This window comes from Eublepharis macularius, chromosome 11 (genome assembly GCF_028583425.1).
Source record: "Eublepharis macularius isolate TG4126 chromosome 11, MPM_Emac_v1.0, whole genome shotgun sequence".
Classification (NCBI taxonomy): Eukaryota; Metazoa; Chordata; class Lepidosauria; order Squamata; family Eublepharidae; genus Eublepharis; species Eublepharis macularius.
In genome coordinates, this window is record NC_072800.1 from 90,043,091 (window position 1) to 90,069,661 (window position 26,571).

Here is a 26,571-nt window from a genome sequence, read left to right on the forward strand (position 1 = left end):
ACTGCGCCGGGCCAAGGAGGCTCCGCTCCGCGGGCGCGCCCGTCCCTCCGCAGGCGGCCCAGCCCCGTCGGCGCTGCGCGTCTCGCCCGGCGGCTGCGGCGCCCTGTCCCTTTAACGGCCCCCGACGCAGGCGCAGCAGCGGCGGCGGCGGCGGCGGCTCCGATCAGCTGGGCCTGGGAGCTGCTGGCATTCGCCGCCCTGCCCGCCCGCCCGCCCGCCTCTTGCAAAGGGGCGATGGGGGGCCCCGAGTGAAGGCGGCCGGAGGGGAGCAGCTGCAGCCGGGGAGGTCGCGGGGGAGCCGGGCAGGCCGGGCAGGCCCCGCTGCAGCCCAGGAGCCGGGCAGGGGGAAGCGGGGGGGGGGGGAGAGGCGCTTGCGAAGCCGGCATTTTCATGGAGATCACAACCCCCCTGCAAGGAGAGGAGCATCGGGGCGCAGCCGAAGGGAGCCCCCGGCAGCAAAATGGTAGCGCTTCCCTGCCGACCCCCCCCCCGCCAAAAAACACCCTCCCCTTCATTGGAACCCCCCCCCCGGGAGAGCAGAACTCACCTCCATCGGTTGCCAAGGCCCCTGGAGGGATTCTCTGCTCTGCTTTGGCACGCCGAGGTTGGATTCTCTGGTTGCATGTTGGGAAACCCAGAGGTGGGGGGGGTGGCTAAAAGGGAAGGGGGGAGGGCAGAGGCGAGGTTGGGTTCTTTGTATGCAGAACAGATCCAATGTGTGTATTGCTGGCTTTCTTGGGGAGGGGGCTGGAGAAACGCGGGGGGGGGGGGCGCGTGCAGGGCAACAATAGCTTTCTTGTTGCGTGCGAAGGGTTAAAATTCCTTTCCCGGCAGGCCGATCCAGTTGCAACGGATTCGCTCATCAAATGCAAATCGTGACAAGTTGACAGGTCTGGGATTCGGACTTCTTTGGCTTTTGGGGAGGGGGTGCCGGCAGCTGGAGGGGCTTTGCATCTGGAGGCCTTCTCTGGTGAGCTGGTTTTCAAGGAGGGGGGAGGATGGACAGAGGATCCATAACGGAAAGGGGCCAGGTATCCGTTGGGCGCCGGTCTGGTTTTCTTCCATTGGAGCGAGGAAGTCTGTTGAAGTTTGCGTTGGTTTTGGGGAGACCCCCGTTTTCTCCTTTGGCCCAAGAGAGCTTGTGTGTGACGGTGCGCCTGTGCACAGATGTCGGAGGCTTGTAATGCAGATGGGAGAGCGTGCCTGCGTGGAGAAAAGCCGGAGGCCGGAGGCTTCTCCCTGTGTGTAAGGCTCAAGGGCAGAAAGAGGATCAAAAGCGGGAGTCGGGCAGGGGTCCTTGTGCACGGTGAGGCTGTAGGGCGCTGAAAGGGGTTACACAGCTCCGAGGTGCTCTGGGCTCCTTTGGCTCGGCAGCTGTTTTCTGGACCCCCTTGGCCTCGGAAGGCGTTTGACCCTGTAGTGGTTTTTGCTAGGAAGAAATCTTGCAAAAGAAGTTATATCAGAAGTCCTGTTGATTTGGCAGGCTTGACTGCTCTGGAGGAAAAAAAGGAAATCCAGACATAAATTGGGTGCTTTGGCACTCCCACCTTTGGTAAAAGCTGGTTGGTACAGATAGCTTTGGGGGGGGGGCGAGAACCTGAAACGGTGCATGGAATGGTTCTCGCTGTGACTTACTCTGTATCACAGGCCGGTTTCGGACGTGTGTGGCTACAGCGTCGTGCAGGTGGCTTGCGCATGCAAAAGCAGCCGCTGTCGGTCAAGCCCTGCACGAGAGCTTTTGCGCCACCCAAACGTGTGAAGCCTGTTCATGGGTTTAGCAGCCAGTCGTTGAATGTGGAGAAATTATTCATCTATGAAGCTGCTCCTAGAATCGTGGATCGGGAATGGAGTAGCAGGTCTCCATTGATAGAACCATCGATAGCGATTAGCTCTGAGAGCTTAACAGAGCTTCCAAGTGCAGAGGCCGTCTATCTTTGAGAACCAAATGTCGGAGTCAAATAATGGTGGGAGGCCTTTCCCCTCCATCATTTGTGTGCTTCCGACAGGTATCTTGCTAGCTGCTCTTGGAAAGAAGGTGCTGGACTCGATAGACATTTAGATCAGATCTCTGCATATATGTCTCTCCCTCTTCCCTAAGTGAAGGCCTGATCTAAGCGAAGGAAATCCTCCAGCATGACTCCACCATGTTTTTTTTTCCAGCTGGAACGCGATGGAACGGAGTTCTGACCCCTCTTGAAAATGGTCACATGGCGGTGGCCCCGCCCCCAAACAGAGGGGAGTTTAGATCGCCCTCCGTGCCATGGGCCTCTGACCATGTGACCATTTTCGCTGAGGGCGATTTAAACTTTAAAAAACTCTTCCTTTGTTCCAGCTGACCCAAAGTGACGTCATTGCCTGGTCCCGGAAGTGTGCGCCCACTTTGCGTGTGCACACATGGTACCAGGGGCACCACATCCCTCCAGGAGTTGCCCCCTGTGCTGGCAACACACTGAGTTCCACCACCTCTTTTCTCAGAAAAAGAGCCCTGGACTCCATCAAAATGGAGCTGCATAAGCCCGGGGTAATGGTGAACAGCCATGTACATGGCAGTCTCTGGGCCTCTCTGGTCTTCTCTCCAATGTCCCAAGATGCTCTGGGACAGAACTCCTGTCCTGTGCTTTTAGTAGCTTTTTTCCTACATTCCAACAGGCAAAGCCTTTCTTGGCCTGGAGGAAGGTATTACCTGTTGAATTTTGGCCTGCCACGCTGCCGTAAAAGACACAGAAGTCCTGCCACAATATAACACCCCTAAACCCGCAGGGCGAAGTGCACACTGGTGCATCTTTTGTTGTGATATTTGGCTGAGTGGGAAGATGCCTCTAGAAGGGCTAGAAGAGTGTCATACTTAGACAGGGAAGTTCTGGGTTCAAATCCCCAATTGTCAATGAAGCTTACAGGGTGATCGTTTGCCAGTTTCTTTCTTTCTCTTGCTCATTTTTGATTTGCTTTTCTGGTAGTGCTTTTAGTCTAACCTACTTCACAGGATTGTTGAGAGCCAGTTTGGTGTAGTGGTTAAGAGCAGCAGGACTCTAATCTGGAGAGCCAGGTTTGATTCCTCACTCCTCCACTTGAAGCCAGCTGGGTGACCTTGGCTCAGTCACAGCTTCTTGGAGCTCTCTCAGCCCCACCCACCTCACAGGGTGATTGTCATAAGGATAATAACATATTTTGTAAACTGCGCTGAGTGGGGGTTAAGTCATCCTGAAGGGCGGTATATAAATCGATATGTTGTTGTTGTTTGTTTGTTTGTTTGTTTTTGATTTATATTCCACCCTCCCCATATTTCCAGCAGGCTCAGGGCGGATTACAGATACGTAGAGGTTAAAATATATAAAACAATTATTATAAATTAGCAACCATAAAAACATCCAGATGTACACAATTTAAAATACATATAAACATCAACATAGCAGCACAAAGTCCAACTGTTTGTTGTTGTTGTTGTTGTTGTTGTTGTTGTTGTTGTTGTTGTTGTTGTTGTTGTTGTTGTTGTTGTTGTAGGATCAAATGGTTAACCTTGCATCCTGACCTGGGCTTCTTGGAGGAAGGCCTTGATAAAATTGGAAAGATGGTTCCTTGGATTGCCTCTGGGGTGCTAGCTGACCCCGTTCCTAAATATGAAACCAACTGTGAACCTGGTTATATAGCCTTCCAAGAGCGTCTTAAGGGAGTTGGTAAAGACAGTGGCGTTTGAGTATCTCACTGACAGCAGGGGCCGGGTGAAAGCCGGAGTCATTTATCAAAAGGGAACAAATCTGAACAGGGTTACTGTCTGTGGAGTGTGGCAGTATGGAAGGATTTAGGGGTTATAGTGGAGGATAACCTGGGAAGGCTTGTGAGTTGTGAGATGCAGCCCCCCAATAGCTGCTTTGAATTGTATTAATAAAGGTATTGTCTTTGTGCAGGATGCAATAGTAGCTGTCACATACTTAATATTAAAAACAGGGCTTTTGGAGTGCATGTTCACTTCTGGCTGCCAGCATCCAAGAGGGATGTGTGTGAGCTGCAAAAGTTTCAGAGAACGACAGAGATGCTTGAGGCCTGGACGGCACAGCCTGCAAGAAAGGGTTGAAGGAAGTGGAGCAAGATCAAAATGTGCAAAAGGAGAAGATGCCCTGCCTTCCATGTTAGCTGGGTACCTGCTGCCAATGTTTCGGGTCTACTTTGCTTTGCGCCATTAGTAGTTGACTTGGGGAACTCCCCGCCACAAGATCTGGCGATGGCCACTGGAGTGGGTAGCTTTAAAAATGAGCTGGACAAATTTATGGCAGGGAGGTCTATCACGAGCTATTGGCTGTGATTCCTGAATGGGATTTCTGGGTTCAGAGGCAGGGAATACCAGTTGCTGGGGAGGGGTCAGAAAGGGAGGGCTGTTATTTGTAGGCCCCATTAGTGGGCTCTATCTGATTGGCTACTTTTAGTCTATCTTGTTTCCATTGGTCTGATCCAACCGGGTTACTCTTATGTCCTTGCCTCGGATCCGTTCCAGTAACAGAAATAAAATTGGCAGTTAAGATTTCCCTGTTATGGTGGTTGTGTGTTTGCAAATGCTTTTGGTAATTCTGGTGCTGAGTTCTCCACTTGCAGAAAGCTAGCTCATACAGGTAGAAGGTCTTGCTTTCAGTTCCGGATACTTCCTGTTAAAAGCAACCAGGCTGAGAAAGGGCATCTCTCCAAGGCCTTGGAGAACTGCGGCCAGTTAGAGGTAATAGCGTTGATGTACCAATGACTTGGCACGGCTTTAGGCAACTTGTTTCTGTTGAGGTGTGGGCCCCCAAGGTACCTGTTGCAAGATAGTTGGGAGAAGCTCAAGGAACACAACATGTCTGACCTAAATAAGAATAAAAAACATAAGCCTCTTTTGTGGAGTGCTTTGGTGAACTTAAGAGATCCTCTTCTTTGTGCTGAGGGACTAGGCAGGCAGGGCTTTCTCAGTGGCAGCCCCTTCCCCCTGGAGCTTCTTCTCTATGGCAGCCCTTGAGGCTAATTTTCCATCAGCGAAAACTGTCCCTTTTTGGATGCCTCAGACTAACTAGAATGGGTTGTTGTGGTGCTTATTTTGCAGTAGATTCACGGACATATTTTGTGGATCATCTTACTGTTATATGGACATTGATTTTGGCAGTATTTTAATGGCTTATGTTGTACAGTGTTTCAGCTGGGTAAGTCACACACACACTAGCTGTGCTTATACATATGTGTGGGCTTCTCTTTGTTAGTTGAGTGGCATCAAACAACCCGATCACAGTCTGGCATGCATCATCTCGTGCCCTTCCAGAAGTATGCCCTTCCAGCAAAAGACGCAGTGTGCCTTGCCTGGATAGCCAGTTTGGTGTAGCGGATAAGAGCGGCAGGACTCTAATCTGGAGAGCCAGGTTTGATTCCCCACTCATTCGCTTGAAGCCAGCTGGGTGACCTTGGGTCAGTCACTTAAGAGTGGCAGGACTCTAATCTGGAGAGCTGGGTTTGATTCCCTACTCCTCTGCTTGAAGCCAGCAGGGTGACCTTGGGTCAGTCACAGCTTCTTGGAGTTCTCTCAACCCCACCCACCTTACAAGGTGTTTTGTTGTGGGGTTAATAATAACACACTTTGAGAGCCAGTAGTGGTTAAGAGCATCAGGACTCTAATCTAGAGAGTCAGGTTTGATTCCCCGCTCCTCCGCTTGAAGCCAGCTGGGTGATCTTGGGTCAGTCACAGCTTCTTGGAACTATCTCAACCCCACCCACCTCACAGGGTGATTGCCGTAAGGATAATAACACACTTTGTAAACCACTCTGAGTGGGTGTTAAGTCGTCCTGAAGGGCAATATATAAATCAAATGTTACTATGTTATTATTCCTAGCTTGGATGGCTTTAGAAGTGGAATTGGGAAATTTCATGGTGAGCAGGCTGACTGATGTTATTGGCTATGATGGCTAGATAGCGTCTTATATCTTGGAACCTACTGGCCCAATAGGGTCAACAAGACAACTTCTGCTTTGTTTGTTGGATTTCTGGAGACGTGTGGTTGGCCGCTGTGAACATCTGGATGTTGGACGAGATGGGCCTTGTTGGATGGATCCCCTTATCCTAGATGGATCCAGCAGGACCTTCTTTATGTTCTTAAAGATCCACCTTCTTTTCTTCTAATGCTTCACACATTACTTTTGTAGGTGAGCACCAATTATGAATGCAAAAAACATTGGGTTGCATAACACAAACAGAGGTCCATTGAAGCTTCTATTAAATATTCATCTAGTAGCCAACCTGCGTTTCTCCATCGTAATGAGCGAGAATCTCCAGGAAAGGAGGTTTTCAGAGAAGCGTACTGGTTAGAAAGGTTGATTTCTTTATTTATAGGCTGCCTTTCTCATTGAGGTTCAAGGTAGATTATGTGATGTAAAAGGGAGAGCAGGAAGGGCTACATCAGTGCTTAGTTCTCAGGGCCCCTTCTTACATGCCCAGGGTAAGGCCGATCACCACTTTGGGGTCAGGTAGCAATTTTCCCCAGGCCAGTTTGGCTAGGGATCCTGACAAAGTTTTGCAATCTTCTGGGCACAGAGCAGGGGTCACTGGGGATTATTATTATTATTTATTATATTTATATCCCGCCCTCCCCGCAAGCGGGCTCAGGGCAGGTTACAACAGAAGATAAAATATACAAGATAAAATCACAATAAATTAACACAGCTTTCTAATAAAAAACCTGCTCCACTGTATAAAAATCATATAACATCTGACGGAGGTGGATGTGTGGGTGTGAGGGGGAGGCAGTTGTGAATTTCCTTTATTGTGCAGGGGGTTGGACTAGATGACCCTGGAGGTACCTTCCAACCCTATGGTTCTATGATTCTAAAGCAGTGTAATGAAACAGCGTGAGAGCTTGCATAAGCAATACAATAGGACAAGGATTGCAAAAATTAAAAACAATGCAAAATATCAGACATGGTATGTCACGCGATGCAGAAAATGGAGTTGCAAAAGTAGAAAACCAAAGTAGTAAGAGCAGGATGACACGCGCAGTATACAGGTAACACATACCGTACACAGTGGCATAGACTACGGTTGTGTTCCCTTTATGGAAGCCCTTTCCTGAACTATTCTCCTATTCCCTTTATCAAAACATACCCTCTTGGCACAGTCGGTGGAATGACAGAAGTGTGGGAGCCCTCCAGGTCTTCTCTGGCAGGACGTTCTACAAGAATAGAGAATGCTCCTGTCCAGGCAGCTATCAATCTTACCTGTTTGCATGGTGTTACTTTCTGAAGGCTTTTCAGAGATGAGCAAAACTGTTGTGGTGGAGCATAGCAGGGGAGGCAGTCCTATCACCTTTCCCAGCCTACCCAACCGCACCGATGTGAAGATAAAATTCTATTAGGGGATAAGAATGTTGTGACTTGCATTAGGTCCCGATTGTAGAGAAAAGGAGGGTATCCACCTCTAAATCAAATAAATTCAGGGGTAGAAGTTGCTACAGAAGCAGGGAAACATGATACGCAAATTACCGATATTTTTGTGTCAGACTTTTTGGATTTTGTGTCTCAGTACTTGTGTTGCCAACCTCCAGATGGCAGCTGGAGATCTCCCAGAATTACAGCTGATCCCCAGGCCATAGAGATTAGTTCTCCCAGAGAAAATGGCTATTTTGGAGGTTGGACTCTATGGCATTATACCCCATAGAGGTCCCTCCCTTCCTCAAACCCTGCCTTCTCCAGACTCCCCCCCCCAAATCTCCAGGAATTCCCCAGCCTGGAGCTGGCAACCCTACTCAGTCCCCAGGGCCAGAGATCAAACACAGGTTTTGCATGCAAAATGTCTGAGGACAGCTCTTGGATCTGTAGTTTTTTTTTAAAAAAGATATCACGGAACACAAATTTTGCAAAGATTCAATGTCAAAGAGAAAACTTGAAGAGTCTCTGCTACCTGTCAGAACAAAACTCACTCAGCCCAACCAATGGACCTGTTTGGTATCAGGCAACTTCACAGGGCATAGGCTGTGTATGTTCAAGGTCATAGGGTTGCCAGCTCCAGGGTGGGAAATTCCTGGAGATTTCAGCAGTGGATCCTAGAGAAGTCAGAGTTTGCACTTTAGCAAGGTATAATGCTATGAAGTCCACTCTCCAAAGCAGCCCGTTTTCTCCAGGGAAACTGATCTGTATTGCTTGGAGATCAGTTGAAATTCCGGGAAATCTCCAGCCACCACCTGGAAGCTGGCAACTCTATCAAAGATGAAACTGAAGCTGCAGTAATGATGTGACCATTTGTCCATCGAGGCAAGTATGATCTACGAGAGTTACCATCTTCAGGTCTGGAAATTCCGGAAGATTTGGGGGTGGAGCCTCGGGAGGGCGGAGTTTGGGGACAGGAAAGGGACTTCAGCAGGATATAATGCCATAGAGCTCAGCAGGATATAATGCCATAGAGCCCTTCCTGCAGGGAAACCGATCTCTTATCGTCTGGTGATCAATTCTAATTCACCAGGCCCCTCCTGGAGGCTGGCAACCCTGCTGTCCGGGTTCTCAAATGGAGGCTTTTCCACATCACCTAATCTTTTCAACCAGAGATGCCAGGGATCGAACCTGGCATCTTCTGCATGGTGAACAGATGCTTTTCCACCGAGCCAGAGTCCCTCCGCTGTGGGTGATAGCCTCCCTAGACCCTATAAGACTAACAAAATTTGCAGTAGGGTAGCAGCTTTTGTGAGTCACAGCTCACTTCTTCAGATATATGAAGAAAGCTCACACCCCGCCACAAATTTTGTAAAGTCTTATACGTGCTATCGGACTTTTGCTCCTTTCTACTGCTACAGACAGACTAACACGGCTACCCATCTTGAGCTGTCCCTAGACCCTGAAACTCGTCTGGACTCTCTCTGATTTTTCCGCTTTATGAACATAACCTTAATTATGGTGAACAGCTGAAAGTTAGAAACGTGTTTTTTAAAAACTGAAGTGTTAAGAAATTAACTCATATACTTCTGCAAGAGAGGCACACTTTTGGCTTCCAGAGCTGGATCTCCTTGCGAGAATCCCTCCCCAGCTAGCCTGCCCAAAATGAGCACTGCTAACGCCGTCCTGCTATGGGGAATCTGCCAAGGCCTGTGGCTGGACGCCTTCCAGAACTGTAGTAATATAGCATCGGCCCACATAAGATGGAGTTTTGTTTTCTGGTTTTATTGGATGGCTGCTGATGGGAAGGCAAGTCAGATAGTCCAGAGCACAGCCCAAATCTCGTCTCTCCCCCCCACCTCCATCCCTTCTGTTTTCTTTCCAGCTGTTTCTAAGCCGGAGACACTGCGAGGCTATTGCCGCCCGTAGTGTTCAAGCATGCTGAGATGCAGGACACCAGCTTCAAGCATTTGCCCGGATTGCGTCCAAATAGATAAGGCAGCGTTCATTTTCGGTCATAGATCCAGAGGAGTTAGCTGTGTTAGTCTGTAGTTGCAAAATAGTAGAGTCCTGTAGTACCTTTAAGATTAACCAACTTTATTGTAGCGTAAGCTTTCGAGAACCACAGCTCTCTTCGTCAGGTGCATCGTCAGCTTTCGAGGACCACAGCTCTCTTCGTCAGATGCATCGTCAGCTTTCGAGGACCACAGCTCTCTTCGTCAGATGCATCGTCAGCTTTCGAGGACCATGGATCTCTTCGTCAGGTGCATCGTCAGCTTTCGAGGACCACAGCTCTCTTCGTCAGATGCATCTGACGAAGAGAGCTGTGGTTCTCGAAAGCTAACAATGCATCTGACGAAGATTACTGTGGTTTTTGAAAGCTTATGCAACAATAAAGTTGGTTAGTCTTAAAGGTACTAACTACTCTTTGCTATTCATTTTTGGGAAGACAAAGAGCTCTTTGTATCTTCTGGGGCACTTTCCCACAAGTCTTGGCCTTTCCCTAAGAACCTGGGAAAACCAAACACTATCTGTGTGCTCTGAGGCTCTTTGGATTTTTTCTTTAAAAGGAAAGGCAGCAACCAAGAATTTTATTTATATATTTACTTCATTTAGACTCTGCCTTTCTCCCCAGCGGGGATCTCAAAGCAGCTTACATCATTCTCCTCTCCTCTATTTCATCATCACGACAGCCCTGTGAGGCAGGTATGGCTGAGAACGTAAAACTGGCCCAAGGTCACCCAGCGAGCGTCCATGGCAGAGTGAGGATTCGAACTTGGGTCTCCCAGATCCTTCTCTGACACTCTAACCACTACACCAGCTCTCAGTGCGCCCCACTGAAGGCTGTCTATCTCCTTCTTAGCAGTAGTAGCAGCTACATGGTTGGGAGAAAAAAAATCTCCGTATGCAGAAAGCTAGCATGTTAGGGAAAAGACTTGACCTTTTTTTATTACACTTTCCCCCCATCTTTCTTCCATGAAAGCCAAAATGTCTTGCCTGTAATGTTCCCATGAGCTCTTGGTGCCAAGCACAGACCCGGCCAATACTTGCTTAGCTGCTGCAAGGCGCCTTCAGCTTGTACCCTGGTGTGGCAGCATTCTATGTGCGAGGAGTTGGCTGTGATTTTTAGTTTGTTTAATGGCAGGAGCATGCAGTTTGGTGAGCCTCCACCCTTGATACCAGCCCAGAGACTGGCCACCCACCTCACCTGCTGTTTGCATGAACTAGGCCTCTGCCGTGGCGTCTTGCAAGTGCCAGCGGGGAAAGAGGTCGTGATATTCCCAGAGCTGAGTGGAAGGAGCCTCTCCCTGCTGGCCTCTGTTGCAACGGTTTATTCCAGCCTCCTGCTGCATTCCAAGCCTAACCCAAGCTCTCATCTCGAGCTAGTAGGAGTTTGGCATTTGCTGACTATGTAAAGAGTCGGCACGGCATAGTGGAGAGAGTGTTAGATTAGGATTTGGGACTACCAGGTTTGAATCCCTGCTTTGACCATGGGCCCGTCACAATCTCTTAGCCTAACCTACCTCGCAGGGTGGTTGTTGTGAGGATAAAGTGGAGAGCAATGTGAAAAGCTGTTTGGGGTCTCGATATGGAGAAAAGCAGGACATAAATTATAATAATAGTAAAAACCTGGGCCCCACGAGTTGAGAGCGCTTCTTGGGGCACGCTGTGGGATCGGCAGCTCTTGCAATTACGGTTGCCAACTCCGGGTTGGAAAATTCCTGGACATTTAGGAGTGGAGCCTGAGGAAGGTGGAGTTTGGGGAGATGAGGGCCCTCTGTGGGCTATGGTGCCAAACAGCCCACCCTATGAAGCTACCCTTTCCTCAAGGGGAACTGATCCCGTAGCCTGGAGATCAGTTGCAGTTTGAGAGCTGCAGGCCCCATCTGGAGGTTGGCATGCTTGTGCAGAGTGCAGACCTGCTGTGATACTGCATGGCAAAACACACATTCCTGTTACATAAAAAGAAATGTTTAAAAAGTCAGTTGTGAATGCGCCAGAAAATCTGCTCTGAAAAGGGAGCAGTATCTGCAGATCCAACCGTGATGCAACTCTCCCCCCCGCCCCCCCCCCCGCCTGCACCTCTGCCCCAGCCCCACCTCCATTCCATTCTCGGTCCTTGCCCTTCCTTTGTGCCTTTTATTAAAAACTGTGCCATTATGTGATTGCTGGAGCCGTGGCACCGTGCCCGTAATAACGCAGCTAGTAATTCCAGCACTTTTCAGAAAATGGCAGAGAAGTGCCAGGTTTGAGGGGAGGAAATGCACTCATCGCTTGCTTGAATTAATACGGCGCTGAGCTGGAGCAAGCGAGATTATTGCTGGAGGCAGGGGGGCTGGAGGCAGCCAAACCGAAGGCCTGCAGGACTGGAGGCCAGCCTTGCGAGGGAGTCTCGGGGCAACCTTGGGCCAGGGATTCAAGGCAGCGTTCCAGGAAGGGCGGTCCAGAATTTACTTGTTCTCTAGCTGCGAACAGCTGGGGTATCTTTTGGAGGAGAGGTGGGAGGTTAAAGCCTGACCCAGGAACATGTGAAGCTTGGCTCGTTCTGGGAGTATCAGTGGATTTTCTCTGGGTAGACCCTGGAATCTTAAAGGGATAATACCGCCCTCCCTCTTTGGAGGTTTGTCAGGATGGGCGCTATCATGCCCTGCAGGAGCCGAAGTGGTCCACACTTCACACGTGGCATCTTGGTTTTATGGAAGAGTGTTCCATCTTAAAGCCCTCCAGCTAATCTGTCAGGGAGCCTAACCTTTCCCTGACATGCTTGTTTTCTACGTGGAGGGGATTCTTTGATAACAGAGAAAGCGTTCCATCACAGGAGCCTTTATGTGGTACAACCCAAACGCATCTTCAGCTAGGCTCAAGCTGCTGCTGGACGCTCTCTCCCGTTTCCAACTTCCAAACTTGCAAAGATTCTGTAGTGACTGTAGGCCCTGTCCTATTTAGACTAATAGTATCCTGTTTTTATTCAGTAGAAAAGAGCAAGAGTCCAGTAGCACCTATAAGACTAGGAAAAATTTGTAGTAGGGAATGAGCTTTCGTGAGTCACAGCTCACTTCTTCAGATACCACAAATTTTGTTAGTCTTATAGGTGCTACTGGACTCTTGCTCTTTTCTACTGCTACAGATAGACTAACACGGCTACCCATCTTGATGTGTTTTAATTCAGTTTGCCACCTGCATGTCTTTTTTTTAATGCTGAGAAAAAATGCAGCTATTCCAAACTGTATTCCTAGTAGCTCTGGCCAAGGCTGGAAAAACCTTTCCAATTCTGACAATCATAGAATCATAGGATTGGAAGGGACCTCCAGGGTCATCTAGTCCACCCCCCTGCACAATGCAGGAAATTCACAGCTACCTCCCCCTCCCCTCCACACACCCAATGACCCTTGCTCCATGCCCAGAAGATGGCAATACACTGTCCGGATCCCTAGCCAAGCTGGCCTGGGAAAAACAGCCCCCTGATCCCAAGGCGGCGACCAGCACTACCCTGAGCATGCAAGAAGGGGCCACAAGAACCAAGCACCAATGCAACCCCTCCTGCCTCTCCCCCCCCCCCATGGCTTTGAGTGCTCTGACCTAAATTGGGAGAAAGGAAAGAATCCAAGAAGGGGAAAGGAGTAATAGAGTATGGACTAGCTAGGATTTTTCTGGCCTGGCTTGATCTTTTCCATCTCTTCTTCCTGATCAGTGGCCAAAACAAAATGTTGTGAAGTTAGGGGCGTGAGTCTACGAGCTAAGCTACAAGAAACAAATGACATGAGGAAGAGCATGTGAAGGGAGTCGCAATGTTAGCTGGGAAGCGGCGTTTTAAAAGAGATCGGAAGGCTTTGTCAATTTTCCCTCTCTAAGGAGCTGCTCAAGAGGATTTGTTAATTTCCTCTTTGCCTCCCAAAGGTTATGTCTGTTTCACCTCCCCTTCTAGGAGGCAAAGAGGAAGTTAACAAACCCTCTGAGCAGCTCCTTAGAGAGGGGAAATTGACAAAGCCTTCAGATCTCTTTTAAAACTCAGCTTCCCGGCTAACATTGCGACTCCCTTCATGTGCAAGGGACTCTTTCCCTTGTGTAATTCGTCTCTCGTAGCTTGGCCGTACATTGCTGTGTTTACTTGGTGTGCATGGATGGACCCTCAGACAATATGGGTACAGACCCCTTTTTCATATAGCCATGTGTGGTATAAAGTGCCGTCAAGTCATAGCTGACTTACAGTGACCCCTGCTGGAGTTCTCATGGCAAGAAACCAACAGAGGTGGTTTGCCATTGCCTGCCTCTGCATAGCAGCCATGGTTTTCTTTGGAGGTCTCCCATCCAATTACTAACCACGGACGACCCTGCTTAGCTTCCAAGATGTAATGAGATCGGGCTTTCCTGGGCTATCCAGATCAGGGCAGCGGAGCCATATTGGCATCAAATGCAACTTGGTTATGCTGCTGTGTGGCAGCTGCCACTTAGTAGAAGATTCACACAAGTAGACCGCATGGCAGCACCAGCACGTCCACACCCTTCTAAGTGGCAGTTGCCGCTCCAAGTGATAAGCCGTGTACATCTTCTGGGAATCTACCCTTTTGATACAATACTGGAAGAAGCCAGATGCTCGCACTTTTTAAAGAGCTGTGTTCATTGGGCGCCATTGCATTGACATTTATTGACAATTTCCATCTTTTTGTAAAGACAAAGTTGTAAAGCCGTAAAGTTGGCTAAAAAAAATCAATTAAGCAAAAATGGGCTCCGTCCAAAAGAAATGCACTCTGCGCAAGCTCAGAGGTACAGAATTTTTTAAAAAGAAGCTGGCGAGTGGAGTGATGTGCAAGTGGGGGGATGAGATGCACTCCTTTGAGAGTCGGAACTCATGGCATGAGAAGTTGGTGGCTCTAAACGCAGGCTCGTGGTATGCCACACCACTTCCTGATGGCAAGGAAGTGGGGTTTTGACACGGCAAAGGGTGCTGTCGTTGTGCCGAGAAGATATTGACTTGGAAAGATTCAGGTCTAGTAGTTGCTTTGCAAAGGAACGTAAAGCGAAAACTGATGGTTGTTGTGGGTTTTCCGGGCTGTATTGCCGTGGTCTTGGCATTGTACTTCCTGACGTTTCGCCAGCAGCTGTGGCTGGCATCTTCAGAGGTGTAGCACCAAAAGACAGAGATCTCTCAGCTGCTGGCGAAACGTCAGGAACTACAATGCCAAGACCACGGCAATACAGCCCGGAAAACCCACAACAGCCATCGTTCTCCGGCCGTGAAAGCCTTCGACAATACATCAAAGCGAAAACTCTTTGCCTGTGAACTCAACGTGTCAAAACATTAGGCTTTCTTTCAGGGTTTAAGTGTAAAAAACGTGGTGATTATTCCTCCTGGTGCTGGAGAATGAAGGGAATAGTTCTCCTGAGCTGCTTCTTTTTAGTTTGCCAGTTTTGGTATCGGTCTGGGGGGGAAAGGGTTTATTATTTTCTTTCCTTACTGGTTGATACCTGCTTTTTAGATGACGCTTAAAGTGTAGTTCAAGGAAGAAGCGAAGCAGACTAAAAATAAGTCAGTGTGGTGAAGTAAAGAACACCCTGCCCTTGGCCAGAAAGACCCATGTTCAAGTTTTCAGGAGGCTGTAAAGAGGTCATCTTGCGTCTGTTAGTATTCCTGGCTTTGCCTGCTTGATAGGAGATAAGGGCTTTGTGTGTGTGTGCACTGCCCTGAATTTCTTAGAAAGGTGGGATACAAATGACAGCAAAGCTAGGGAATCCAAAAAAAGGTATAGTGGGGTGTGATGCAAACCATTTTGATATTTGCATCTAAAGCTCCTGTCAGCTGTGTGCCCTCTTGGGAGTCTCTCTGTCTCTCTTACACAAATGATTTTTTATTTATTTATTTCGATTTATAAACTACTCATCCTCAGGGGCTCTGGGTGGTGAACAACAGTTAAAATCAATAAAAACAGGAAAACTATAGTTCTAAAATCAACATACAGTAAGCAATAATAAAAAAAAATAACCAAGTATGTTAAAGTGCAGTGGTGGGGAGAACCCCTCCCCCCATCCCAAAGGTGGAAGGCTGACATGGCACCGCCCCCTTCAACCACCGAACGCCTGGCGGAACAGCTCTGTCTTACAGGCCCGGCGGAATGATAATATGTCCCGTTGGGCCCGGGTCTCTATTGACAGAGCGTTCCATCAGGCTGGGGCCAGGACTGAAAAGGCCCTGGCCCTGGTTGAAGCGAGGCAGGCTTCCTTAGGGCTGGGGTCCACCAGTAAACATTTATCCGCTGATTGAAGCGGTCTCTGGGGAACGTACAGGGAGAGGCGGTCCCGAAGATATGCCGGTCCCAACCCGCTCAGGGCTTTAAAGGTAAGAACCAACACCTTGAACCTGATTCAGAATTCAGCCGGATCTCTGGGCCAGGGAGATCCACAGAAATGCTGCAGTGGTGTGTGATACCGTGAGATATTGCGCTCATGTTTGCAGCTGGAATGTTCTGAAATGTTACCACTTTTCCATGGAAAAGCGTTGGGGTGGCAGTCATGTCAGGGTGGGAGCGTGGCAGTATTTCAACCAGCTCTTCCAAGCTTAACCATACAGCTTAAAACGTGTTTTTTTTTAAAATAAGATTCTCTGCATGTGGGCCATAGGAGATCTTGCACATGTGTAGGTGCCTAGGCAAAATTATGCCTTGGCCATGTCCTCCTTCGCTCTTCCGTCTCCTTTACCCATCACTGCTTGCTCAAAGGGGGACGTGTTGCTTCACTTTGAAAAAGCGAGATCCTGAAGTTTAGTGGGAAAACGATGCCCTTTCGAGTGGCGGTGTGTTCCCCTAATCCCAAATGTTCGGGGCTGGTTGTGATTGCTTAGTGCTGAAGGGGAAAAGCGCTTAGTGACTCCAAAGAGGGAATCTCTTTATTGCACCACTCGATACAGCCTGGGTTCTGCAAACAGAGATGCGTTCTTGGCTTCTGTTTGGGATTCCTTTCCCACTCGTCTTGAGCTTGTTGGCAGTATTCGAATGCCCAAGCAGATGTGCCTGGTTCCTCCGGGTTTGCGATGAGGCTGCTTTGGAATTTCTGCAACCCAGCTTTGCACCCCGTCTGTGCCTCTGTCTGGGTTGGCCTGTTGGCTGCTTCTCTAGAGCAACTCTAGTGGGCAGCGGTTTAAGGAAAGAAAGATAAGGGTGCCTTGTGTCAGGGATTTTTTTTCCTGGTAATTCGGGATGGCCGTGGTTACCCAGGCTCTGTTGGCCTCCAGTTTGGAGTACTGTAACACATTTTGCTTGGGGCTGCCTTTGAAGATTGTACAGAAACTTAAAACGTTGCAAAGGGAGGTGGTTAAGGTATTGACTGGTGGGAGCTTTAGGGAACACATCCTGCTAGTCTTAGATGTATGACGCTGGCTACTGATTCCTTACGAAGAATAATTCAGAGTTCACAGGGCTGTTTCTAAGTATTTTGTTCCTGCTGACATTGTAAGCCTATTATTTCCAGCATCTTTGCCGGCATTCGCTACTAGGTCTGGAGTCCGGATAGGGTTGCCAACCTCCAGGTGGTAGCTGGAGATAGCAGAGAACTAAACCAGCGTGGCACAGTGGTTAATGTGTTGGGCTAGGGGCTGGGAGTCTTGGGTTTGAATCCCCACTCTACCATAGAAGCTTACTGAGTGACCTTGGGCCCGTCACATTCTCTCAGCTAAACTACCTTGCAGGGGTGATTTGAGTTAGGATTACTAGCTTCTAGGTGCCAGCCTCGTGGAGATCTCCTGGAATTACAACTGAACTCCAGGTGACAGAGATCAGTTCCCTTGGAGAAAATGGCTGCTTTGGAGGGCGGACTTTATACCTTGCTGAGGCCACTCCCCTCCCCAAACTCCACCCTCTCTAGACTCCACCCCCAAATCTCCAGGAATTTCCCAACCTGGACCAGGCAACCTTGCAGGGAAGACCTGAGCTCTGAGTTCCTTTGTAGGAAGGTTGAGATAAAACTGTGCAAGATAGGACATTGAAGATGGCAACACCATGTCAAGGGCTTCCTCCAGAACAAGCAGTGTCCGTGGTACTTTTCCCTGCCCTCTTTCTTTGCAGCTGAAGGAAAGAGTGAGAAAACGTGACCTTGACTGAGTTTATGAATTTCTGCAGGAGGTGAGTGAGAACCTAACAACACGGGGCTGCCGTTTTCAGCAGCTGCCTCGGGTTCTCCACCCTGCCCAGCCCCAATTTTTGGTGTCCTTTAAAAAATTATCACTTTCCCCTTTCTCATAGAGCTGCTGCTTGCTTTATTATTATTTTTTTTCAAAGCTGATTGTTGCTTCTCTTTTAAAAAGTTTTATAGCACTCTAACCCCTCATCTATCCCATTCTCATGAAATCCTCTTTGTTTGGAGGAAGCGGGCCGGGCCAGTCAGCCTGCCTCCACATTCCCGTCACATTCCCGTCACGTTGACCTTGGCTTGGCCTTATTGGAGAAGTTGGAATAGAGCCGAACCGGGATCAGTGACTCTGGCTCTTTGAGTCGTAGCCCCCTCGAAGGCCTCTGGACTTTGGTGGAGAGCCGAGAACAGCTTTCAGCCTGAGCTCAGCCGGGTGTCTTCCTTCAGATCTGGCTTGCTGCAGGGTTGAGAGGAGGGGCGAATCTTTTTGGGTAGTCCTGGGGAGCGAATTCCCCCCTGTGAGGTTGCATTCCACTTCAAGGGCCAGATCTTATATTACTAGAAGTAGTATGGGTGGAGAACACTGCAGCGTTGTGGTGCCAAGATCACAGGTCTGAAGAAGTGAGGGGAGGCCTCTTGTTGGGTTGCCAGCTGCCTGGTGCGACCTGGAGATCTCCCAGAATTGCAGCTGATTTCCAGAGAGAGCCGTTCCACTGGAGAAAGGGGCATCTCCAGGTTAGGAAATTCCTGGAGATCTGGGGGGAAGACCCTGGAGAGGGTGGGATTTGGGGAGGGGAGGGACCTCAGCAGGGTATAATTCCATAGAATTCCCCCTCCAAACCATTTTCTCTGGGGGAACTGCTCTCTGTGACCTGGAAATCGATTGTAATTCCCGGAGATCTCCAGCCACCACCTGGAGACTGGCAACCCTAAGGTGTTACCTCCCGGCTGAACTCCCTCCATTTCCTAAGCTTTGCCCTGCTCATAATCTGCCCCAAATTACCAGGAATTTCCCAACCTGCATTTGGCAACTCTCGTGTCTAGAGTGTTTTGCGGCTTCAGGCAATGGCAGCACATGCTAGCCTCCCCATACACATACGCTCTCACTGCTGCTACCCACGTCTAGGAGCCTGTGTAGTTAACTCTCTATGCCAGTTTGGTGTAGTGGTTAAGAGCGGCAGGACTCTAATCTGGAGAACCGGGTTTTATTCCCCACTTCTCCCCTTGAAGCCAGCTGGGTGGCCTTGGGTCAGTCACAGCTCTCTCAGCCCCACCCACCTCACAGGGTGATTTTGGTGAGTATAATAATAACACACTTTGCAAACGGCTCTGAGTGTGCGTTAAGTTGTCCTGAAGGGCGGTGTATAAATTGAACTTTATTATTATTATCCTCTGCTCTTTTTAAGAACAGTGCAGTAAAATATGTGTGCACTATACGGCATTTGAAGGCCTTGGGAGAGTCCGGCCGGCCCCTGTTTCAGCTACCCTGGTGGCTAACCTCTTGCAAGGAGGAAGACAATCATGGCATATCAGTACTTTAAATGGATAAATAAACTCACAAGAATTTAGAAACTGGAGCAGCACTCTGTGTTTGAAGAAACCTGAAGGGGGGGGTTGCGAGTGATAGCTGGCCAGCTGGCAGGACATAGGATACTTAAGCCAGACTCATGTTAAACAGAACGGTCAAATGTACCTTCTCTAAAATAATTTTTTGAAATTAAAAAATTGAACGGGCTCTCATTGCAAAGCCCCCACCCTGTGCAATTTTCTTCCCAAGATGATGCATTGAAATCCTTTGCTCTTGGCCCTCCAATGGATGGTTAAAACTTTTTAAAAATTGTATTTTCGAGTCTCTAAATGCTCCATCCTATGCCCTCATTTGCTTCTTGTTTTTTTAAAAATATGAATTACCGATCATCGCTGTCATCTCTTCCTTTCCTTAAGTTTAATTATTTTACTTCTTGGTTTAAATTATAATTTTTTTGACGGGGAATGGCTTAATGCCGTGAAATATTTTATCCAGGGCTTTTTTTCTGGGGAAAGAGGTGGTGGAACTCAGTGGGTTGCCCTCGGAGAAAATGATCACATGGCTGGTGGCCCCGCCCCCTGATCTCCAGGCAGAGGGGAGTTTAGATTGCCCTCCGTGCTGCTTGGCGGCACGGAGGGCAATCTCAACTCCCCTCTGTCTGGAGATCAGGGGGCGGGGCCACCAGCCATGTGACCATTTTCAAGAGGTTCTAGAACTCCGTTCCCCCGCATTCCAGCTGAAAAAAAGCCCTGATTTTATCTGTGTTTTGATTCTGAGCGGGTGCTTTTTGTCTGCGCTATTTTATCCCGCTGTTTTTACACCTGTCATTGTGTTATCTTCTTGTTTAAGTTTTCATGTCTGCGTTTTGAATGTATTTGAAATTTGGAATTGTTTTACAGCATCTTGGGCTTTTTTTTAATAGAAAAGAAGGATAAAGGCTTATTTAGTAAAGAAATATGTCCCCTGCCGTACCCATGCATGTGAATCTGTGACTTTTTAAAGAAATCCTTTTTTAATTGTCCGTGTGAGCCGTTAGAGATGCTTCGTAGCGCGTCAGAGCAGGGCTCCATCTTAGTCAGTGTTTGATGCTCTTGACTGGCAGCCATTGACCCAGGCTGAGGCCTTTGCAGCCCCTCCTGCCTTGATATTATGCTTGCCAACCTCCTGGAGGGACCTGGAGATTTCCCAGACATACAACTGATCTCCACATTATGGACACCAGTTCCCTTGGAGAAAATGGCTGCTTTAGAAGATGGCCTCTCTGCCATTATACCCTATTGAGGTCTGTCGCCTCCCCAAACCCTGCACTTCCCAAATTTCCAGGAATTTCCAACCCAAAGTTGGTAACCCTACTTGAGTTCCTTTACCAAGTAATGCCAGGGGCTGAATCTGTGGCCTTCCTCTCTGAGAGCACTGCTTCAAAATTAGGTTGTGTGTACACACACTTTGCTTTGGTCTTTCATCTCCACACAAGGCTCGGGGGAATGTGTCCAGGCAGAAGTTCAATAGGTGTGGCTTGACAGAGGTGTGCCCCTACTGGATTTCAACCTGACAGGTTCATAAAAGACTCATTGTTCTGTATCTTAAAGTGTAGCAATGATGTCTTGGCAAATCAGTTGCTGCCTGCTGATCCAGTGAGTCCGTTGGGATGGGGTAGAGCTTTTCTTTCCTGGAGGCCTTTAGGCAGAAACTAGACAGCCACTTGTCAGGGATGTACAGAGAGGAATAGCTCCTCTCTATACTGCCTTGGTCAGGCTGCACCAGGAGTATTGTGTGCAGTTCTAGAGGCCTCACTTCAAAAAGGATGTGGACAAAATTGAGAGGGTGCAGGGGAGAGCGACGAGGATGATCAGGCGTCTGGAGACTGAGCCCTACGAGGAAAGGCTGGGGGCCTTGGGAATGTTTAGTTTGGAGAAGAGGAGGTTGAGGGGGGACATGATTGCTCTCTTTAAGTACTTGAAAGGCTGTCATTTGGAGGAGGGCAAGGAGCTGTTCCAGTTGGCAGCAGAGGATAGGACTTGAAGCAACGGGCTAAAACTACATGCACAAAGGTACCGGCTGGATATTAGGAAGAACTTTTTCACGGTCAGAGCAGCTCAAAGGTGGAATCAGCTGCCTAGGGAGGTGGTGAGCTCCCCTTCACTGGCAGTTTTCAAGAAGAGGCTGGATGAATATTTGTCAGAGATGCTTTAGGCTGATCCTGCACTGGGCAGGGGGTTGGACTAGAAGGTCTGTGTGGCCCCTTCCAGCTCTATGATTCTATTATTCTATTCTATGATTCTATGTTCTAGCTTTGCATTTCCAATGCTGAGCAGGGAGTGAGACTGCATAAACGACCGGACCCTGGTCCAGCTCTAGGTCTCTGCTGACTCATCCACAGAAGGTATGGTATTTCCCTTCTAAGCAAGCCAGCAAGCGCACTGGACTGCCTTATGAGTCACTATACAGGGTATTTATTGCATAAATACATGGTCAGGGAAATTCTGCACGTGTTATAGTCTCATGTCTTTGCTCCCATGTTGTGCTGTTTATAATGACAGATGCACACAAGACAAAAAGCCAGCGGAACGTTCCTATTCTTTCCTAAATGTTAACACCTGGAGTATTTTTTACTATGACATCACCCCTCTGTTGACTTGTACATTGGTGTTTTCCTGCAGCAATACATACTCAAGATTACTGCAGCATGACTGAACATGTGGAGCTCAGCAATGCATCTTGGGGTACCAGGGGGATATAGCAAAGGGTTTGTTCCATGGGGAAGGGACCTGGAAATTGAATTGATGGGTCTTGAGCCATTCATCTGCTTCCCCGTTAGAGTACTCTCCCAGTAGGTGGGCTATTTCTGTCTGCTGCCATGTTCACTAAGCATATTGATCTGCCAGGGAACTCTGTGCCTTTTATGGAGACACTGGGCAGGAATTCATGAGGGGCAGCTCTAGCAACTGTTTGGGATAGCTGTACCTGTTGGATTTCTGCCTGGACACATCCTCCTCCTATAATCCAGTGCTGTACTGAACGGCCAGGGCAAAGTGTAAGTGCAGGAGCTCAGTTTGGTGTAGTGGTTAAGAGCAGCAGGACTCTAATCTGGAGAGCCGGGTTCGATTCCCCACTCCTCCGCTTGAAGCCTGTTGGGTGACCTTGGATCAGTCACAGCTTCTAGGAACTCTCTCAGCAGCACCCACCTCACAGGGTGATTGTTGTGGGGATAATAATAACACACTTTGAGAGCCAGTTTGGTGTATTGGTTAAGAGCGGCAGGACTGTAATCTGGAGAGGCAGGTTTGATTCCCCACTCCTCTGCTTGAAGCCAGCTGGGTGACCTTGGGTCAGTCACAGCTTTTTGGAGCTCTCTCAGCCCCACCCACCTCATCAAGGCTTTTTGAAAAGGGTACTTACTTTAATAGCGATGAAGTCTAAGCAGAACCTCCAAGTTCAGGTGGAATACACCACTGTCTTCTCTTTCTCTCTCTCTCATCACCTTTCTCTCTCACCTAACCCTCTGTTTCCATCATCGCATACACTGTATGTTTTGGTCTTCCCTCACTGCACTCCTAATCTGGCACTATGGTTGTGGCTCGAACTGCAGCCTGCAATGTTCACTTCAGCACACAGGTTGGCTGCTGCAGAGCTATCTCTGCGTACGCTTTGAAACGTCGCCAGCCGCCTGGGCCAAGCTTGCTTAACATGAAACCAGGCAATCAGGTGCTGCTGCGTCTGCCTCGGTCTTCCAACTTTCGGCTTATTTGCATGGAAGCTGTGTGCATGCGTGCACACACCTGCCCATTCTGCTCTCTGTCCAGGATCTTCCTTCTGGAGCTATGGCTTTTAATGCTGTATTGTGCTCAGCAAAGGGTGGACATAAAGTTGCTTTAGAACAATTGCTGAGGGAATTGTTTCTGTTGAGTGACCCTTTAAGAGAATCAGCAGAACTTGCTCCCAGCCTTCCTAGAGAAGTTTTAGCTCCTAAACCACAGGTTCCCCAACGTGGTGCCCAGGGGCACCATGGTGCCCACTGACACCCTTTCTGGCACTTGCCAAGTTTTTTTTTGTTTTAGGTGAATTTTAATAGCGGGTTTTAAAAGTATCTCATTGTAGCAATCAATGGGTGTAATTTTTTATTTAAACAATAAATAAACAGTAAGCATAAAAGAAAAGAAAAAACACAACAGTCTAAAAAAACACACTTAACAGTACATATAAATAAGAAAAAACAAACCAGACAAGCTACTACTAATAATAAAATATACAACTCAGAAAGATAGGGAAAAGAGGGAAAACATAAAAAAGAACTAAACTACAAGTTGAGTTCCGACTTTCTCCGTGTCAAATATATATCGCTTCAAAGGCGCACTTAATCTATGTTAAACGTAAGAGCCCTCTTTTTTCTATTGTTCATGATTCTTAATCCATAAATCCAGATATGATCAAATCATTGTTATCTATTTCATGTAAAAAGTCTATAAACAGTTTCCATTCAGCTCAAAATGTAGCTAATGTCTTTTCTCTAATCAGTGAAGTTAGCTTTGTTATTGATGCAAACTTCAAAACTTTTATCCACCATTCCTCCATTGTAGGCAATATGGGAGTTTTCCACTTTTGTGGACTTTTGCTGCCGTGATCATATATAAAAATAAAGTTCCAAAACTTCTTTCCAACTTACCAAGATTTTTCATAAAGTGGGTGGAGCTTTTGCCTAGTTCTGGTTGGCCATTGGAGATTTGATTGGCTGTGCAAAAACATTGCTTTGGCAGCAGCTGCCACTAGGGGGTGTACATCCCCCCAAATCTGGGCCGTTTCCACACATCTTACCTTTGCTCGTAATGACCCAGAACATGGCCCAAAAAACGCGGAAGATCGTGTCTCGTGTGAGATTTGCGCCATGTCATGCAATCTGGATTCAGGTTTCAGGGATACCAAAAAACGATATGCTCAAAATCCAGGTCAGATTCTCTAATCCGATTAGAGAACCCCAAATTTATCAGGCCATTATTCCCTATGGGGAAAACTATCCAGGGAGGCTTGGGGGTGGGGGGGAGCATTTTTAAGGTAACTCTGCCAAATTTGCAGGGAACCTACTCCTTCCTGTCCATTAAAGACCCTCCAAATTTCAATAAGATTGGACCCCGGGGTTCAGTTCTATGAGCCCCTGAACAAGGTGTCCCCAGCGCCTCTCTGTTGTTTCTGATGGAGAAAACATTTCCAAGGCTTCCAGGCAAAAGGAAACTTCAGCAAAGGCCAAAATCCAGTCCCAGTGCAAGTCCCACCCCCAATGCAAGCTGAACCAACATAACAGCAACAACAACATTCGATTTATATACCACCCTTCAGGACAACTTAATGCCCACTCAGAGCAGTTTACAAAGTATGTCATTATTATCCCCACAACAAAACACCCTGTGAGGTGGGTGGGGCTGAGAGAGCTCCAGAGAGCCCAAGGTCACCCAGCTTGCTTCAAGCGGAGGAGTGGGGAATCAAACCTGGTTCTTTGGATTAGAGTCCTGCCGCTCTTAAGTGACTAACCCAAGGTCACCCAGCTGGCTTCAAGCGGAGGAGTGGGGAATCAAACCTGGCTCTCCGGATTAGAGTCCTGCCGCTCTTAAGTGACTAACCCAAGGTCACCCAGCTGGCTTCAAGCGGAGGAGTGGGGAATCAAACCTGGTTCTCCGGATTAGAGTCCTGCCGCTCTTAAGGGACTAACCCAAGGTCACCCAGCTGGCTTCAAGCGGAGGAGTGGGGAACCAAACCCAGTCCTCCAGATTAGAGTCCTGCCGCTCTTAAGTGACTGACCCAAGGTCACCCAGCTGGCTTCAAGTGGAGGAGTGGGGAATCAAACCCAGCTCTCCAGATTAGAGTCCTGCCGCTCTTAAGTGACTGACCCAAGGTCACCCAGCTGGCTTCAAGTGTAGGAGTGGGGAATCAAACCCGGCTCTCCAGATTAGAGTCCTGCCGCTCTTAAGTGACTGAGCCAAGGTCACCCAGCTGGATTCACGGGGAGGAGTGGGGAATCAAACCCAGCTCTCCAGATTGGAGTCCTGCCGCTCTTAAGTGACTGACCCAAAGTCACCCAGCTGGCTTCAAGTGGAGGACTGGGGAATCAAACCTGGCTCTCCAGATTAGAGTCCTGCTGCTCTTAACCACTATACCAAACAAAGCCCAACAGAACCAAAGTGAAGCAAGGTGACCAATGTAAAACCAGAGAACCCCCATGTCAAACCAGAGAATCCTCCCAAACTGGGGGGAGGCGCAGCAGAGCTGCAGGGTTTAGAAGGTGGCCAGTGGCAGCTTGAAGGGCTCTTTTGGAGCTCAGGTTGGGTGGAGGGGCAGGATGATAACCCACTCTCCCTGCTGCCTCCTGCCTCTTGCCAGCCTCGTACAGCTCTCCTGCTGTGGGCACAGGGCTTGCCTCCACTTCACACCGCTGCCTTCTTGCTTGTAGCTGCTCTGTCTCTGCTGCAGCTGCTTGTGGCTGAATAATCTGACTCTGAGTATCTGGTTTCCCGGATCCAATCTGGGATCCGGCGTAGAAAGATTATGCTGGATTAGCACAAATGAAGCTATTGAGCCAGTTCACAAATCCTAGATGGCACATGGGATAGTTCCTGAGAAGGATGTACAGTCAGAAGTTAACACACACACACCCAAAAACAAACAATGATTAATTGCTTAATAGAAGTATTGTAGCTAATCCTCATTGGGAAATTAACTACATTTGGAAATTATTGGAAAAGATGGCTAATCCTCAGTATTCTGGCACCTCACTGATGCTGTTTCAGTTTGATGAGGATGGAAGGACAAAGAGTGTCAGCTGGTTTTGGAAATGACAGATACATTGACCAACCAGCAGAGCATATCAGTGTTAACACCCAAGAGGATTGTGCTGCTAGGTTAATGTGCACAGTCAGTGTTTCTTCTATTTGTTGTACTGCTGGGATTGCTTTTAGAGGTAAAAAGAAGTGCTGCTGATTCTCTGAAACAATGGAAACAAAGAACAGAATAAAACACATTGTTAAAGAATCTAATGCATCAAAACAAAATGTTAATCAACAATCCTAGTGTTGTGTGTGTGTGTGTGTGAAGGGGTGTAGCTCCGGGCCAAGCCAGACTTTCAGGGATCAGAGGCTAAAGCTTCAGTGGCCTAGATAATTTTTTTTTTTGGCTTCTCTCTGTATCTAGCAGACGTATGTGGAGTCAATCAATTTTAAGGAGATGTGTTTAATTTGCATAATGCATAAAAGGATGTCAGCTTTCCTTGCTGTGAAATTTGGGTTACCTTGTCAATTCTACTTCCCCACCCACTCAGTGTGCGTAACTCAAAAAAGATCTTGCTTTGTTTTGGATAAATGCAATGGCGACTCAATAAGAGATGCTAGCTGAGGCTGCCACCCCTGGCTGACACTTCTTTCTGCCGCCACCCCTTATCCTGTCCACAACCGTCCAGAGTCTGGAGCTGCCAACCCTTCCTGGTTCCCCAGCTGGGATGAGTGAGGCTGTCACAGGGACAGAGACAAGGCAGCAGAGGGTAGTTGCCAACCTCCAGGTGGTGGCTGGAGATC

General features: G+C 48.3%; 1 protein-coding gene across 3 annotated transcripts in view; it reads left to right on the forward strand.

Annotated features, from left to right (window-relative positions):
* Positions 1 to 221: 221 nt before the first annotated feature.
* Positions 222 to 26,571, forward strand: part of ZBTB47 (zinc finger and BTB domain containing 47) — a 49,306-nt gene continuing 22,956 nt past the window's right edge. The window contains exon 1 of one of the 3 annotated variants that reach the window (XM_054991900.1): positions 222 to 463. In XM_054991900.1, the coding sequence (XP_054847875.1) occupies positions 461 to 463 (3 nt within the window). In that variant the 5' untranslated portion in view covers positions 222 to 460. Of the gene's footprint in view, positions 464 to 833; positions 891 to 26,571 lie in introns of those variants that run through there. The other 2 variants (XM_054991899.1, XM_054991901.1) reach the window with 2 other exon arrangements.